Below are 15,418 nucleotides of genomic sequence, written 5' to 3'. Positions count from 1 at the left end.
AATACACTGTGTTTGTCTTCCCCGTGTGAAGTTCTCATAGCTACCATCCTAGAGGCTTGGATGGAAATTCTGCTACAGATTATTTTTAGAGGCTTGGCATGCAAAGGGTCCGTGGTAACCAAAAATATAAAAGGGAAAAACTATGTTAAAATGGTAGTCTGTTAGAAATAAAGAAGCTTGGCTTTTACTTCTCAGTATTAATTCAAAAGTATTAGTTCAGAAGCTCAGAAGGTGTTTTGTGAATCATTATTTGCTGACTAAACGAAGTGATTTTCAGATCAAATCAAATGTTACCTCAGTAAAAGTTGCAGCTACATTCCAAGTTGCCATGTGTTAGAGCATCCCGGGTGAATTTTTCAGTCATTTGGAGTGGTTTTCTCAAAACAGACTGAAAATTGTCTTTCAGCTTTAAATTTCATTCATGCTATAAAAATGTCATCATTCAAGGCCTGATGTGGTTCTGGGCAACCTGATCTAGTTGAAGATGTCCCTGCCCATGGCAGGGGGTTGGACTTAGATGACCTCTGAGGGTCTCTTCCAACCCAAACCATTCTATGAATCTATGATTCTGAGTTTCAGGTTCTTTTTCAGCTTGGCACATTATCTTCTGTGGCCCCAGCTGATCACTTCTTTGGATGCCATTTGGTCCCACTGGCATTTGAAATTCTTAATTATCCTTTCTAGCTGACACTGTGATTTTGTTGTTGACATTCACATACTGTAAATATAGCTCTGTCCAGGATGAATTCCATTTAAGAGACAATACTTGACAGCCTTAGTAAATTCAGAATGATCTACTTGTTCATCAATATGTGTGTATCATTTCCATTAAGCGACATAAAATGTGTGTACAGCTATAATAACTAGAGTCTTTTAACACTTTAGTGTCTTAATAATTCCCAGGGAGACTTTACCACTAGATTGAGATAAGTCCCCACTTTTCAAGGCTGTGGGATCGTTGATTTGAAAACTAAGGAAGGAGTAGTTTTCCTATGGGAGTAGATTTGCTGGAAGATTCTCCTGCACATCTTGGCTTGTTTGTCTGTCCCACGCTGCTAGGACACTTTCCTAACCTCCTGTGTGTAGACTGCAGGTTTCTGTTGACCCATGCTGCAGGCTCTTGTTGGCTGCATGGTAGAGGTGCTGAAGCTTCTAGTTGCCCTGCTTAGACTGCAGGAGTGTCTCAGTGCTTGCTTGGAAACATCCTCACATTTACACTCTGGCAAGGAAAGGCTAGGAAGAAGAGTAGAAGGGAGAGGTATCAAATAACTTCATATTGTGCCCTACAACAATTTGATTTTGTTTTCATTTCAAAGGCTAATATATTCAACTTGGATTTGTTGAATCATGTAAAGTAATATTTGAAAACATCCTCCAGGAGAAAAAAAAAAAAAAAAGTGTATATATTTATATATTATGGTTAACTTATTTTATAGGACTAAAAAATGCCTGAAGATCTTTATAATGATTTTTGTGTGACAGAATCAAAGTTAATGATTTTGCAGGCCCCAGTTGTGGTTATATTAAAAATAATTGCATTACCCTTGCACAACTCACGGCTGTTGCTACATAGTTTAAATATTTTATGCAATTTTTAAGGACTGATCCTATTCTGAGGTGGGGGGAAAATGCAATAATCTGTGCCTTTTCTTCCGTCTCCAGCCACAAAGAAACTTTCTGCTATCACCATTATTGAGATATTGATCAATCAACCTGCTCAGTCTTCCTGGTTTGAATTACTTGTCTTATCCTTTAGAACTACTTTTTAAACACATGCTTACTTGTAACACAGTTATCATATGCTAAAGAAGTGTGAAGTTTGAAGAACTCAAGTCAGGTTTTTGTCCCATGGAGGCCTGAAATGGGTGATCTGCAAGTATATGTGTTTGAAAGTATCAATGGGTGATGTGTACCTGTATTGCTTTAGTTGTGCTTGTTGGCATATAGGACCTGAAAAAGCAGAAATTTAGGTTGCAATATGGTCCATATGTAATATGCTGAGCTTTTGAATACTTGCACAGAGAAGCTGTTTATTACTTAGGTGAACAATAAAGGCCAGTGAATACTGGAAGGGTTGCAAGATCTCAGAATGGAAGCAGTGAGATTTCTTGAGTGTCATAGAAGTTTTTCCTGGGTATATACGTAGTAGTTTCTGATAGTGCATCAGCCACATCACTTCTGCTGCAGCTAAAGAACACAAAATGTGGGTTGACCAATTTGAAAATCTGTGGGACATAGAGCGGGAGGAGAATAGATGTTAACAAGAAAGAAGTTACAAAAAGAGGCAATTTTGAACTAGTTTAATGGCACTAATTAATATTTGGCTCTTAGTTAATTCTGCAAATTAACTCATGTATCCTAATGATTACTGAGCATCAGAAAGTGCCTGTGGGTGTAAGGATTGGGAGGTCATGGAGTGATGCAGAGAAGAGGTAACAACATCTGTATGGGAATACTCCTTCAAAACCAGACATAACAGCGTTCATAGCACAACATTTTCATTCCACATTTGCTATAGATGTATTGGCATTACTTCTATGAAAGCATTTAAAATGTGAAGATATTAATACTTGGTATTGATAGGCAAGGAAAGGTTCAAGGACAAAGGAATTATGGCAGTTGGACAAGATTACAGAAACACTTTTTCCCAGTACTGGCACTTAAGCTTTGTCCTGTGCTGTCTCAAGCCTCTAGGCCACAGCTCTCCTGGGATATCACATATTACGTATGGATGAGTTTTCAAAGTGACCTGAAAGATAGGCACTGTGCTCCCTCGGAAGAGCAATAGGATTGAGGATCCTAATACCCCTTCTGAAAAGTTTCATCTTACATACAGTCTTAACCACTTCATCACACTCACTAAATAACAGCAGGTACTTGTTAACAGCATGTATATTAGTCACTGAAAATAATTTATCCCTGCTTTGGGGCTCCTCTAAAGAAATTATGCCTTTCCATTTCTCAGCCTTCTTTCTCTGTGTAACACCTGAGAAGTAATTGTTTTCATTTTTCTTTGCCTCATTGATTGTAGAATAAATAATCCACGAATAACTCCCCACCCTCGTTATTCTACTGTATCTGGTGAGCAATAACTTCTGGTTGAGTCTGTTTAAGGCCAGTGGCAGGAGGGATACAGAGGGATGGAAAAGAGCAGTCAGACTCTTGAAAACCCTAAACCATAAGGCTAGGAGATGGCCAGGTTGTCTCAGTCACATCTTGCAGGTGAAAACCATGATGATACTTCAATGCGGCTCGCTTCCTGGCTCGCTCTCGGACCGAGAATTAATTACCGAATGGAAGCATCTGCGTTCGTGGCCCCTGCAGCCCCAGCTCTTTGCAGGCGGGGATGGTGCTCACCCCCCAGAACTAGGAGCGCTCGGAGGACTTGCCTGCTGCCCGCCTCGCTCGGATCCGGCGGGCTGCAGCGCGGGGGGCCGCTACCACCGCGGTGTGCGGGGAGAGAGCCCCGGGGACTGCGAGCAAACCTCCGCGCCCATCGTCAGCACCGCGATCAGCGCCAGCGGCCCGGCCTCCCCGCGGCTGGGGGATCCGGCCCCGTTCACGGTCCCCGCCGCTGTCCCTGGCTCTGCCTCTGAACCAGGCAAGGGAGGACGAGCAGGGTCCTGGAGGCCCGAGGGGCGCAGAGGAAGAGGGAGGAGCTGGAGGAAGCGAAGGGAAGGGGAGGATTTTCCCTTCTGCTGCCTTCTTTTTTTTTGTGGCCGGGGGGGGAGGTTTCTGCTGCTGGTGGCGGCGTTTCCTTCTGCTGGAAGATGATGAGTACATGAGGAGGGAGGCTCTGAACCTGCTTCTCTGCTGCGGGATTGTCTCTCCCTCCCTCTCTCCCCCTCTCCCCGCTCCTGTGTGTTTGGCTCCCCGGCTGTGTGTGCGCGTACACTGTGTATATATATGTGAGCTGGGAGGTTATTGCAAGCTTCTCTCAGCAGCGCTGCTCTGTACAGGAAGAACGGCTCAGCTGCAGTGGTAGCATCAACAGCAGCGTTAGCAGCACCAGCGGCTTTTCCGCCTTTCTCCCTTCCCTTCATCTCCATCTCCCTTTCCCTCCCTCTCCCCTGTCTTTTTGGGGATTGGTTTTCCTTTTTTTCTGTTTTTCTCTTCTACAATCCTTCTTGTTTGACACTTCGTGGATTTTTTTTTCTTTTTTTTTTTTCCCCCCCTTTTTTTTTACATTTCCTCTGAGAAGGAGGCACAGACACACGCACAGAGAAACACAGAGAAATAAGGGAAAGAAAAGTACCAGGACTTATCCTGCCGCTGCAAACCCAGAGATAGCAGACGAAGAGGGGGGTTGGCTTCTACCCCAAGGTAAAGCCCTGCCCCCTTTACCTCTTCACCACCTCCTCCGAGAAAGAGAAGGAGAGAGAGAGAGAAGGGGGCAAAGTGGAGAACAGCAGGTCTTCTGCGGCTGGCATTGGGAGTACAGGGAGCCAGGAAGTGAAGGATGCTTGTGGTTACCCGAGCTGGCTGCAGGGCAGCTCTCTTCCTCTGGATTTTCAGCAGCATTAGCTGCAGAGCCAGGACTGCTCTGCCTGCATCTCGTAAGTACCCTTTGCTAAGAAGCATTACAATTTCAGCTCTGCAGAAAGCCAGAGGGAAATTCCCACAACTCTGGGAGGTTGATTGTTTTTTTTTCTCTGCCAGTGAATTTTGCTTTTGATTTTCCCGTGTATTTGTATGTGCATGTGTGCACTGAGGTTTGATACTGTTTGCAGTACTCCCCATCAGATCTTCCTTAGCATAGATGATTTCAGTGGCAGCTGGTTTGGAAAGTTGAAGGTATACTGCTCTATGATATAGTTGCAGTTCTGCAATGGAGTCAGGGGGGAAAGGAATCAGATAAAAGCTGTTCAAAGTTTGGGGGTGGGTTTTGGTTGGTTGGTTGGTTTGGTTTTTTTTCTCCCACTTTCCTCAAAGCGTATGCAATTTACATTTGGAAGTACTTCCACAGTTGTGTGAAGGAAAAGAGGACATGCGAGCTGTTTCCATAACTAGTGTGATATCAGGGAGCAGCAAGAGAAAATAGTGCCTCATTTGAAGAGCAAAGAATGATGGTGAGTTAATGACAGGGAATGGTGCCAGGACAGCTTTCCTTGAGAGTGAAGTTTTGCTTCCCATAATAAAATGAGCAAAGGTATTTTAGAGGATACCAGCAATTGTGCTCCTAGGGAGGCAGAAATAGTTGAGAAATGATCAAGCATCTGCTGAAATGCTGAACTTCAGACAGGAGGAGTACCTATGCAGGACCCAGTTCTGCTGTCAGAGTCAAAATGACAGCATACTCATTGGTTTCCATGGGTGTTAGATCAGATCTTTAACATTGCACTGAGCTGTAGTTTCCCGCAAAACATTTGCAGGTAGATGTCAGTGTTAAGTATTTAGTTGTTTCTCTTCAGACCGTGTAAAGCATTTGCCATTTGCAAAGTATTTTTGACATGCATACTGAGATGAAGCAGTGCATTTTTATACAATGATTAAAAATAGACCCTACTGTCGACTTCCTCTGCTGTTTATAAAGAAATGTCCTGAGATGTTACAGATACATGTGTTGGGATTATGTGTATGTGAATGGGGGCTGGTTCTACTGACCAAGCAGGGAATTGTCTTAGAATGTAATGTGTATATACTGCATAGAGATCTATATGGATCATTCTATTTATTTATTTATTTGATTCCTTGGGGCAGGACTGAACAATGCAATGATTGGGGAACTGGAGCCCTGCTATACTTTCTCATTGGGTTTCTATCTGTTATCATCTGATATCTGTTGAAAAATGAAAGTGTTACTGTCCCAGGATTTGCTTACACTTAGACATATGTTTGTGTATCAACAGAAAATGTGCAGCAGTGTCTGCATTGTATCTAGGTCTCAGGATAGCTCTCAGGAGGCTACAGGATGTTCAGTTATTTTTCTGCCTTTGATTTAGGAGAAATATTGATCCTGAGGTTTACTGCTTAGTTTTGACCAGCTATCTAATTTTTCTTCTGAATCTTATTTCTTCATGGTCATCTCTCAGGCTCTGCATAAAAGGAATATACAGGGAGGAAAAAAAGATTCATGATTTAGGTTGTCGGAAATCTGATCTTGGGAAACAAAGTTCCCTGCTCTGCTATTTTTATAATAGGATTTCCGAGCTTTTGTTTGTTTTGACTTTCTATAACTAATAGCTGTGGTTTAACGTGAAGATGACCTGCAGTGGGCTATCTGATTACCCAGCTAAGAAATCTTTAACTTTTGAAAGAAGTTAGCTGAGAAGTTAATGACTAGTAAAATCACCATAACCAGAAATCCCAGGGATAAGGAGATATATATAATATCTTAATTGCAGTTTATTCATATACATTTCCATCTTGACAGTGTTTTTTTTCAGATATCCAAAGATTTCTTTCTATTAATTCATCTTCCAAGAGCTTATGCACTACAGTGCTTATGTAGCGTGCAGCATTTCATTTCTGACTCTCTTCTGAAAGTCAGATGGAGCAAGATCTGTTTACTGGAAACAGAAATATAGCTGGAAGTACTCGTCAGCCTTAAAATGACAAAAGGAGTATTCACATTGCAGTACATACTTAAAATTCTTGTAAAGATATGTGTGTGCTTGGGAAGTGGTACCACAGTAGGAACTCAAGTGCTGTGTCACAGGGTTTTGGTGCAACACTGAACTGGTTATCCCATTGCATGCTTTGGCATACAAACTGATCTCTGTTCGGGATTTTCTGGGACTGTTTCTCACTTCGTCTGTAATTGATTGTGAATGGCATTGGGGATTTTTGCTGTCCTTTGACAAGAGAATGCACTTAGTCTTTTATCTCTTTTTCCTCGTTGATTTTGAATGTCATATTCAGAATACTTCTGAAATAATTAAAAATGGAGTGAAATGCAACTTTGATGTAAAACTGGTTTCCAGCCACGTTTTCTTTTCTCTTCCACTGCTACTTTATCTTTTGACTTTGAAGTAATTAACAACAGCAGATTTATTCCTCATAGTGGTTTTAGGAAGCATGCAAGATTCATAGTGTACAGGAAATTACAAATCCCTACATATGAGCTCACTATTCAGTGTTTGCTTATAGCCTGCTTGTGCTGACTTATTAAAACATACAGGTTTTGGAAAGAATAGAACTGTATGTCACTTAGGCGAATATATTGCATCTCAACTGTTTGCTTAGTTTGTGAAGTCAGTAAATCTATCTCTGTCATTAAAATGATGTCTCTCAGCAATGCTGATTCAGAAGTGATCATGTTGAAAGCTTTGAATCTCATTAAGTTTTATGTCAAGATGAAGCGGGTGTTGAAAGCCCATCTTGTAGTACAGTAAACATAGAGCATAGTATCACACACACTAATACTCAGATCTTACTTTATATTTTATTCATAATCATGCTTTTTGTGCCTTGGCAATAAATTCATCACATTCTGCTATTTTTTTGAAATAAGCATAGAGGGATCACAACAGTCTTAACTTCTGGAATCAAGGCTAATGAACAGCTCAACCAGGAGAGGTCATCACAAGATAAAAAGTAACACGGAAAATACAAATTTAGTGCTTTGTAGCCTTTTACATGGCTTAAAGATGGAATGATCAGAATATGACTACGAGTAGAGCAATTTTCACTTGTATTCTTATAAAAAACACACAAAGCAGTGACCTTGTCTTCTAAATGAGAATATTCAGGGATTCATCATAGAATCATCTGTTCTCTATGAAAGCAACTCACTTAAAAAGTAATTGTCTCTCACAGCTAGGACTAATTTTGGGTTGTGTCTGTTTATGTGCAGTGCAAACCTGATCAGTACAAACCTATTAAAACTTCTAGTTCGGATACTTTTCATGCTTTTGCAGTAGGTCGCATAGCACTGCTGCAGTTGAAGTTTAACCCTATTTGACAATAATCGATGCAGAAATCAATGAGGAGGGGCAGGTATAGTAAATCATTAAGAGTTGTGTATAAGCAAAACTATGCATCTTTTAGCTTTGTCTGCCTGGCACCCAGACCTTCCTTAATAGCTTGGGTAAGCGAGAAAATGATTAAAAAGTGTAATGTCCCTTTTGAAAGAGCAAGGCATTGAACAAGAACCTTCTTTTCAGGAGTTCTGGACTATATAGGACTAGAGAATCTGTTCTTCCAGTTCCTGCTGCTTGAATGTTGAGTGCGTGGGGATGCCATATATTCTGTTGGACTCACATTCAGGAATAGGTCTCTTCCAGATAATGTACACATAACTGTATTTTGTGTATTTAGAGCAATTACAGTTGTTTTTCTGTTACATATGATTAACATTTCCCAGGTTAGGTCCTGTTTGGATGTAAACTCACAGATCCCATAGAATACCAGACATTTTCATGGAGGTTTAATGTTTAATCATATTACTTACTCCTGGGTGTCAAAGCATTTACAGATACACTAAACTTTTAAAGCGAAGGCCTAAGTTTCCATTAAGACCATAGGAATTCATAACATTAAACATATGCTTTCTTTTTTGTTCTTTTAAAAGACTGGAGCTATAAATTAGACCATTATATAATAGTACTGTCATTTAAGGTGCTGTGCATCACTATATAATAAAACTAACATTCAGCTAAAAACCAGCAGTTTGTCAATTGACTGTTACTTAACAACACGCAACTGAGTTACTCGGGGCGACTTTTCAAATGAATATGCTTTTCCTAGAGCAGTACATTACCTTACATGGGAATAAAATGGTAATAAATAGTCTGCTGTCATGTCCAAATTGGTGGCAGCAGCTAGAGCCTGCGTCAGTGCTGGAAAGCCTGAGTTTCAGAGTCCTTCACTTCTGTGCATGCAACATTACCCACAGCCTGATTGCAGACATTTGTCTATATGCAGAAAGCCTGATCCAAGTTTGATGTGGTCAGTAGGCCTTGAATCAGTTGCAGATGTCATTGAATGAATGTGCTTTGCTTGGGTTACTTTCACTTTGTTTGTGTGCTTAGCTCGTTTGGTTTCTTAAACTCTGGTGCAATAACATGGAATAAGACACACAAGTGCTTCAGTCAGTGCTCCAGTCTGCAAGAATGTTTGAAAGTGAATTTAAAGACTATGAGTTGCAAACTTGTCTCTGTGAATATTGGCTGTTTCCTTTGCAAGGAGATGAGAAATATCTTCTGATTATCTCTCACTTTGTAACTCAGGTCTTTTAAACACATGTGAAAGATTATTTCAGTGGATGGAGTTGTGACAGGAAATTATATATATCATATAGTAATAAGATATTAGAAACTGTAGCTTCACTTGGACAATTCACGTCACTATAGATCTGTGACAGAGCAGGTTTTCCTATTGAAGTTCTTTAGGAATTTCAGCTTGGATCTCTAAATCATACAAAGCATCAGATCTCACGTTCAATGTTTAGTAACTATAGTAATATTTATGACTTTGTAATACTCTTAGTGCTCAGGGCAATAACAAACCAACCACAGACTGTGGGTGTTCACTATAGTAACTGTTTCTACACATGCAGAAGCTGATCTGCCTGTGAGCAATTTGACTCATTGGTCAGACATAAGATAACAGGTTAAATCCCCAGGTGTGTCACGGCCCATGTCTGAGGTGTTTCACTGCCCATGTCTGCTTTTCCTCAATACAGAGGAGAACACATGCTCATCATGCAAAAGGATTTGGACTTGAAAATGTGTTTCAGTCACTTGAGACAGAAAATGTCTCAAGCAACGTTGATCTTCTTCATCAGATCAAACTCTGACTTTCTCATTTTATTAATCTTTAGAAATGTAAAAAGTGAGTTTGAAACTCTAGCAGTGTTTAGAAAGAGGTAGTTTGATCAGGGCATAATTTCCAAAATCCCCATGAACATGGGATGCTTCTTTAAAAGATCAGGAAGATCCATGGGACAAAGAGTACAGTCTGGTAGCTGGAATCTTCTCTCGCTGAAGGAAACAGAAGTTGTGCCACTGCTTTTAAGACTTATGTGGTTAAATTTTTGGTCAGTGAGAAGTTCATGACTCAGTCCATATCCATTGGTATGAGATACTAGAAATGATTAAAAGGTTCTTCAGACTTCATCCTTTGAACTAACATTGATTTTATTTGATTACACTTCATTTATTCAGCTGCTTTATTGGCACTGCATAGGTAGATAATCTGAGACGACCAGCTAATTGCTGAACATGCTAAATCTCTAGATTTGGTGGTGTAGGAAACTGCAGTAATCAAGAATCACTTCTTTTGAGCCATTTTCAGTTCTGGCTTTGGAGGTCCCATAGATAAAATTAAAAACATTCTGAATGTGTAACATTTACAAAGAACACAGGCACATCTATGCTTTGATAGGTATGCAACTTAATAAGCAACTTCACAAAGTTGGGACCTGAGAAATTATCTCAGTGTGCATGCCCTGCTGTAGTAGCCAGCCATTTCCTGTTTGTTCCTTAAGCTTGAACAACTGGTAATTCAGAGCGGGAAAGGATATTGACATTCACATTTACCTCTTGCCTCTGCCTAAAAAGGTCTATAGAGATTTTTCAGCTTTACAATCTCCTGTAGAGGTGTTTCTTTCAGACATTCAACTGAAGTGGTCATGCTAAGCCTACTGAGGGACTGAAAGATTTATTCACACTTAGAGTTCGTAATTTGATGTTAATATTTATGAGCATCTAAAATATTTATCAAATATTTTATTTTCATCTGTCTCCACACTCCAAAAATATGTTTTAAATATACCTATGACTAAGATTGACTCAACATAGCTAGGAACTTTGCTGCCTGTTTTGTGCTTGTATCAGTAAAAGCTCAGGCTGGGTTACAACTTTAAATGTGTAAATCAAATAAGCTGCTAACAATACTTTCTAGTAGCTAGAAAGCATTTGAACAATTCTAGCCAAAGGATTTGCCATCCCACAAATGAATGCGATATGTTAGAATGAACATTTATGATTTGTTTCTTTCAATTACTTGAAGTCCCAGCTTAAAGGGAAAGAAACATTTTCGTGTAGAAACTGAATGCCCTGTTTAGGTATCTGCCTAAATAGAACATAAACATTCTGTCTGATTTTGTAAAACTGCTATATCATTTAATATTTTGTAACCTTTGCTTAGGGAAATCAGCCAGGCACGTGCTGCATTTGGCTCTACTTCCTCTGTTTCTACGATATAGGAATTATCTGCATATGTGCATTTTTTGCATTGAATGTAGAGGTGCACCACTGTCCACTTTTTTTATTACTTAAATGTTGATAAAGCCTTGGCTATGTCTCTGATTAATTCATAGAATAATTCATAGAATCACAGATTGCTTTGGTTTGGTTTGAAAGGGACCCTAAAGCTCACGCAGTTCTGATCCCCTGCCCATGGGTAGGGATACATTTAGCTAGACCAGGTTGCTCCAAGCCCCATCCAGCCTGACCTTGAACACTGCCAGGGATGGGGCAGCCACAGATTGCTCAGTCGTCTTGTGTACTTGACCAATAAATAGATATTTATTGTGAAGCCAGTTAAAACCTGCTTCCTTCTAAATTTAGAGGGAAATTTAGAGGGAAAGAATACAGAAGATCAGCAGATGAGCTGAGGATACTGCCAGGGTCCATTTCAGTAAGGGGCAGTAGAAGGTCTGTAATTGAAGTTTGCCAGAAAGGGAAAGAAAGAATTACTGCCATAACAAATGGAAGATAAAATATATATGGGCCCAATGCAGTGGGATGCAGCACAGCAGGCAAAGGAGTTGCACTGTACTTTAGGTTTTCATGTCTTATGTACTGGGTTTAAATGTTACTGGTGTAATGTTCTTGAAATGCAGTTAAGGTGGGATGTGATTTTACTCCCATTTATGGGAATGGTAGCAATACTGTGGATGAGGAAAAGCCCTATGTAGGAAAACCAAACGAACAAACAAGAAACCAGAAATCTTTTATGTCCACCCTGTTGACCCAGGTTTCAAACTCAGATGCTTTACTATGATCTTCAGACCCTGCCTAGATTGTCAGTAGCACACCGGAGGGGCTTGTACATGTTCTCTTCTTTTCCCTGAATACAGGTAAAAAATTCAATCTCTTTAAAAATATGAGGAAAAATGAAAAGAAGGAAGTAAATTAATTTAGAAACATAATTAAAGATGAAGACTGATGACCTCCCACCACTGTTCTGGACCATGAAACAAAAATGGTGACGGGGAAAGAACAGAAGAGAGGTTGCCTCCCATACAGTGACAGTATATTTTCTTTCTGCTGAGGAACAGAGTCAGAGGCATAAACATGCCCAGTTCACAGCATTAGCACTGCATTAGGAAGAAGAGCGAGCTCCTGTAAGAAATGGAATCAGAAGCATATCTTGCACAGGGCAGGCTATGTTTGCTCCATGTTCCCAAGCTTCAGCATGATGTACTCTCTCAATGTGCTCTTCTTCAATTTTATATCAAAAAAATTTATGCTACTGGGCATAACATCAGTTATATGATGAATATCCTTCCTGCTTCTTCCCTGATACCACCAAGCTGTTAGAAATGATAGTGGAATTCCCTATAAATAAGAGATGGTATCCATTACAGTTCCAAGCACACACCACCAGATCACGCATGCATTTGCTTCTGCTCTTCAATTATTTGCCATTTCTCACATACCTCCTTTTTTTTTGTATTAGAATCATAGAATAGAATCATAGAATCGTTAGGGTTGGAAAGGACCTTAAAATCATCTAGTTCCAACCCCCCTGCCGTGGGCAGGGACACCTTACACTAAATCATATCACCCAAGGCCTCATCCAACCTGGCCTTGAACACTGACATGGATGGAGCATTCACAACCTCCCTGGGCAACCCATTCCAGTGCCTCACCACCCTCACAGGAAAGAATTTCCTCTTTATATTCAATCTAAACTTCCCCTGTTTAAGTTTTAACCCGTTACCCCTTGTCCTGTCACTACAGTCTCTAATGAAGAGTCCCTTCCCAGCATCCCTATAGGCCCCCTTCAGATACTGGAAGGCTGCTCTGAGGTCTCCATACAGCCTTCTCTTCTCCAGGCTGAACAGCCCCAACTTCCTCAGCCTGTCTTCATACAGGAGGTGCTCCAGTCCCCTGATCATCCTCGTGGCCTCCTCTGGACTTGTTCCAACAGTTCCATGTCCTTTTTATGTTGAGGACACCAGAACTGCACCCAATACTCCAGGTGAGGTCTCACAAGAGCAGAGTAGAGGGGCAGGATCACCTCCTTTGACCTGCTGGTCACGCTCCTTTTGATGCAGCCCAGGATATGGTTGGCTTTCTGGGCTGCAAGAGCACACTGCAGCCGGCTCATGTTCATTTTCTCATCACCCAGCACCCCCAAGTCCTTCTCCGCAGGGCTGCCCTGAATCTCTTCTCTGCCCAACCTGTAGCTGTGCCTGGGATTGCTCCGACCGAGGTGCAGGACCTTGCACTTGGCATGGTTAAACCTCATGAGGCTGGCATCAGCCCACCTCACAAGCGTGTCAAGGTCCCTCTGGATGGCATTCCTTCCCTCCAGGGTATCAACTGAACCACACAGCTTGGTGTCATCGGCAAACTTGCTGAGGGCGCACTCAATCCCACTGTCCATGTCAGCGATGAAGATGTTAAACAAGACCGGTCCCAACACCGATCCCTGAGGGACGCCACTCGTTACTGGTCTCCAGCTGGACACTGAGCCATTGACCACAACTCTCTGTGTGCAGCCATCCAGCCAGCTCCTTATCCACCGAGTGGTCCATCCATCAAATTGATGTCTCTCCAATTTAGAGACAAGGATGTCATGTGGGACAGTGTCGAATGCTTTGCACAAGTCCAGGTAGATGACATCAACTGCTCTACCCTGTCCATCAGTTCTGTAGCCCCATCATAGAAGGCCACCAAGTTGGTCAGGCAGGATTTCCCCTTAGTGAAGCCCTGCTGGCTGTCACCAAGCACCTTGTTGACTTTCATGTGCCTTAGCATGCCTTCCAGGAGAATCTGCTCCAAGATTTTGCCAGGCACAGAGGTGAGACTGACTGGTCTGTAATTCCCCGGGTCATCCATTTTCCCCTTCTTGAAAATGGGGGTTATATTTCCCTTTTTCCAGTCATTGGGAACTTCACCTGGCTGCCATGATTTCTCAAATATGATGGCCAGCGGCTTCGCAACTTCATTAACCAGCTCCTTCAGGACCCGCGGATGGATCTCATCAGGACCCATGGACTTGTGCACGTTCAGATTTTTGAGATGGTCTCGATCCAGTTCCTCTCCTACAGTGGGCGCAATGTCTTCATTCTCACAGTCCCTGCATCTGCCTTCCAAGACTTGGGTGGTGTGGTCAGAGCATTTGCCAGTGAAGACCAAGGCAAAGAAGTCATTCAGAACCTCAGCCTTCTCCAAATCCAGGGTAGCCAGTTCTCCCGAGAGCTTCCTGAGGGGGCCTATATTCTCCCTAGTATGTTTTTTATTTGCTATGTACCTGTAGAATCCCTTCCTGTTATCTTTAATACCTCTAGCTAAGTTTAATTCTAACTGAGCCTTAGCTTTCCTAACCTGGTGCCTAGCTTCTCAGACAACATCCCTGTACTCTTCCCATGCCACCTGTCCTTGCTTCCACTTATTATAAGCCTCTTTTTTCAACTGAATTTTCCTCAGGAGCTCCTTATCCATCCAAGGAGGTCTCCTGGCCCTCCGGCTGCACTTCCTTCTGGTTGGGATGCAACACCCCTGAGCTTGCAGCAGGTGATACTTGAATATCAAAAAACACAGTCTTGGGCCCCCCTGCCCTCTAGGGCTGTATCCCATGGAACCTTAGTAAGCAGGTTCCTGAAGAGGCCAAAGTCTGCTCTTTTGAAGTCCAGGGCAGTGAGCTTGCTGCACGCTCTTCTCACTGTCCTGAGGATCTCAAATTAGAGCATCTCCTGATCACAATCACCTTGCTCCCTGCTCTCTGCCTTCTCCCCACACTTTCCTCCAGCAATAAACTGACTCCACTGCCTCTCTTGGATTTTCATTGGTTCATCACCATATTGAGTAATCTGCTGAGCCTGAAACTCTGGGAGATTGTCTTCATTGACTCCTGGTTGATTCATCTGAATGTGAAAGCTAGGTACACAGGTAATAACTCAATTGAAATTCCTTCACTGCTTAATCACTGTGCCATAATCCTGGCATGTGGAATCAGATATTATGAATGAAGTTAAGATCATTTTTTCCAAAACAATTATTAGAATATCATTATAAGGAATGCTTTTAGTAGCTGTGTTCATAATTACGCAGAAAATGCACTTTCAGACTTCAGGTCAGTACAGTGCACATATGTTATACATAATGGAAAAACCTGCATCAAAGAAATGCTGTGGGCACATCATGGCCCCAGTGTGCATCTGCCTTGAGATTTAGAGGCTTCAGAGATACAGGAAATGCAACTGCCAGTGAAAGCTTGAGGAAGAAAGTTGTTGAATACT

The 15,418-nt window shown here is 41.7% G+C and overlaps 1 protein-coding gene across 1 annotated transcript in view; it reads left to right on the top strand.

The window, feature by feature from the left end:
• Window positions 1-4,182: 4,182 nt before the first annotated feature.
• Window positions 4,183-15,418, top strand: part of CNTNAP2 (contactin associated protein 2) — a 1,008,227-nt gene continuing 996,991 nt past the window's right edge. The window contains exon 1 of the mRNA XM_057431243.1: window positions 4,183-4,556. Within this exon, the coding sequence (XP_057287226.1) occupies window positions 4,460-4,556 (97 nt within the window). The 5' untranslated portion in view covers window positions 4,183-4,459. The remainder of the gene's footprint in view (window positions 4,557-15,418) is intronic.

Source organism: Pezoporus wallicus, unplaced genomic scaffold (genome assembly GCF_028554395.1).
Source record: "Pezoporus wallicus isolate ANWC-B61680 ecotype Strahan unplaced genomic scaffold, APGP_CSIRO_Pwel_v1 scaffold_11491, whole genome shotgun sequence".
Taxonomy (NCBI): Eukaryota; Metazoa; Chordata; class Aves; order Psittaciformes; family Psittacidae; genus Pezoporus; species Pezoporus wallicus.
Note: the sequence above shows the minus strand (reverse complement) of the source record. Positions and strands in the feature narration are given on the sequence as shown.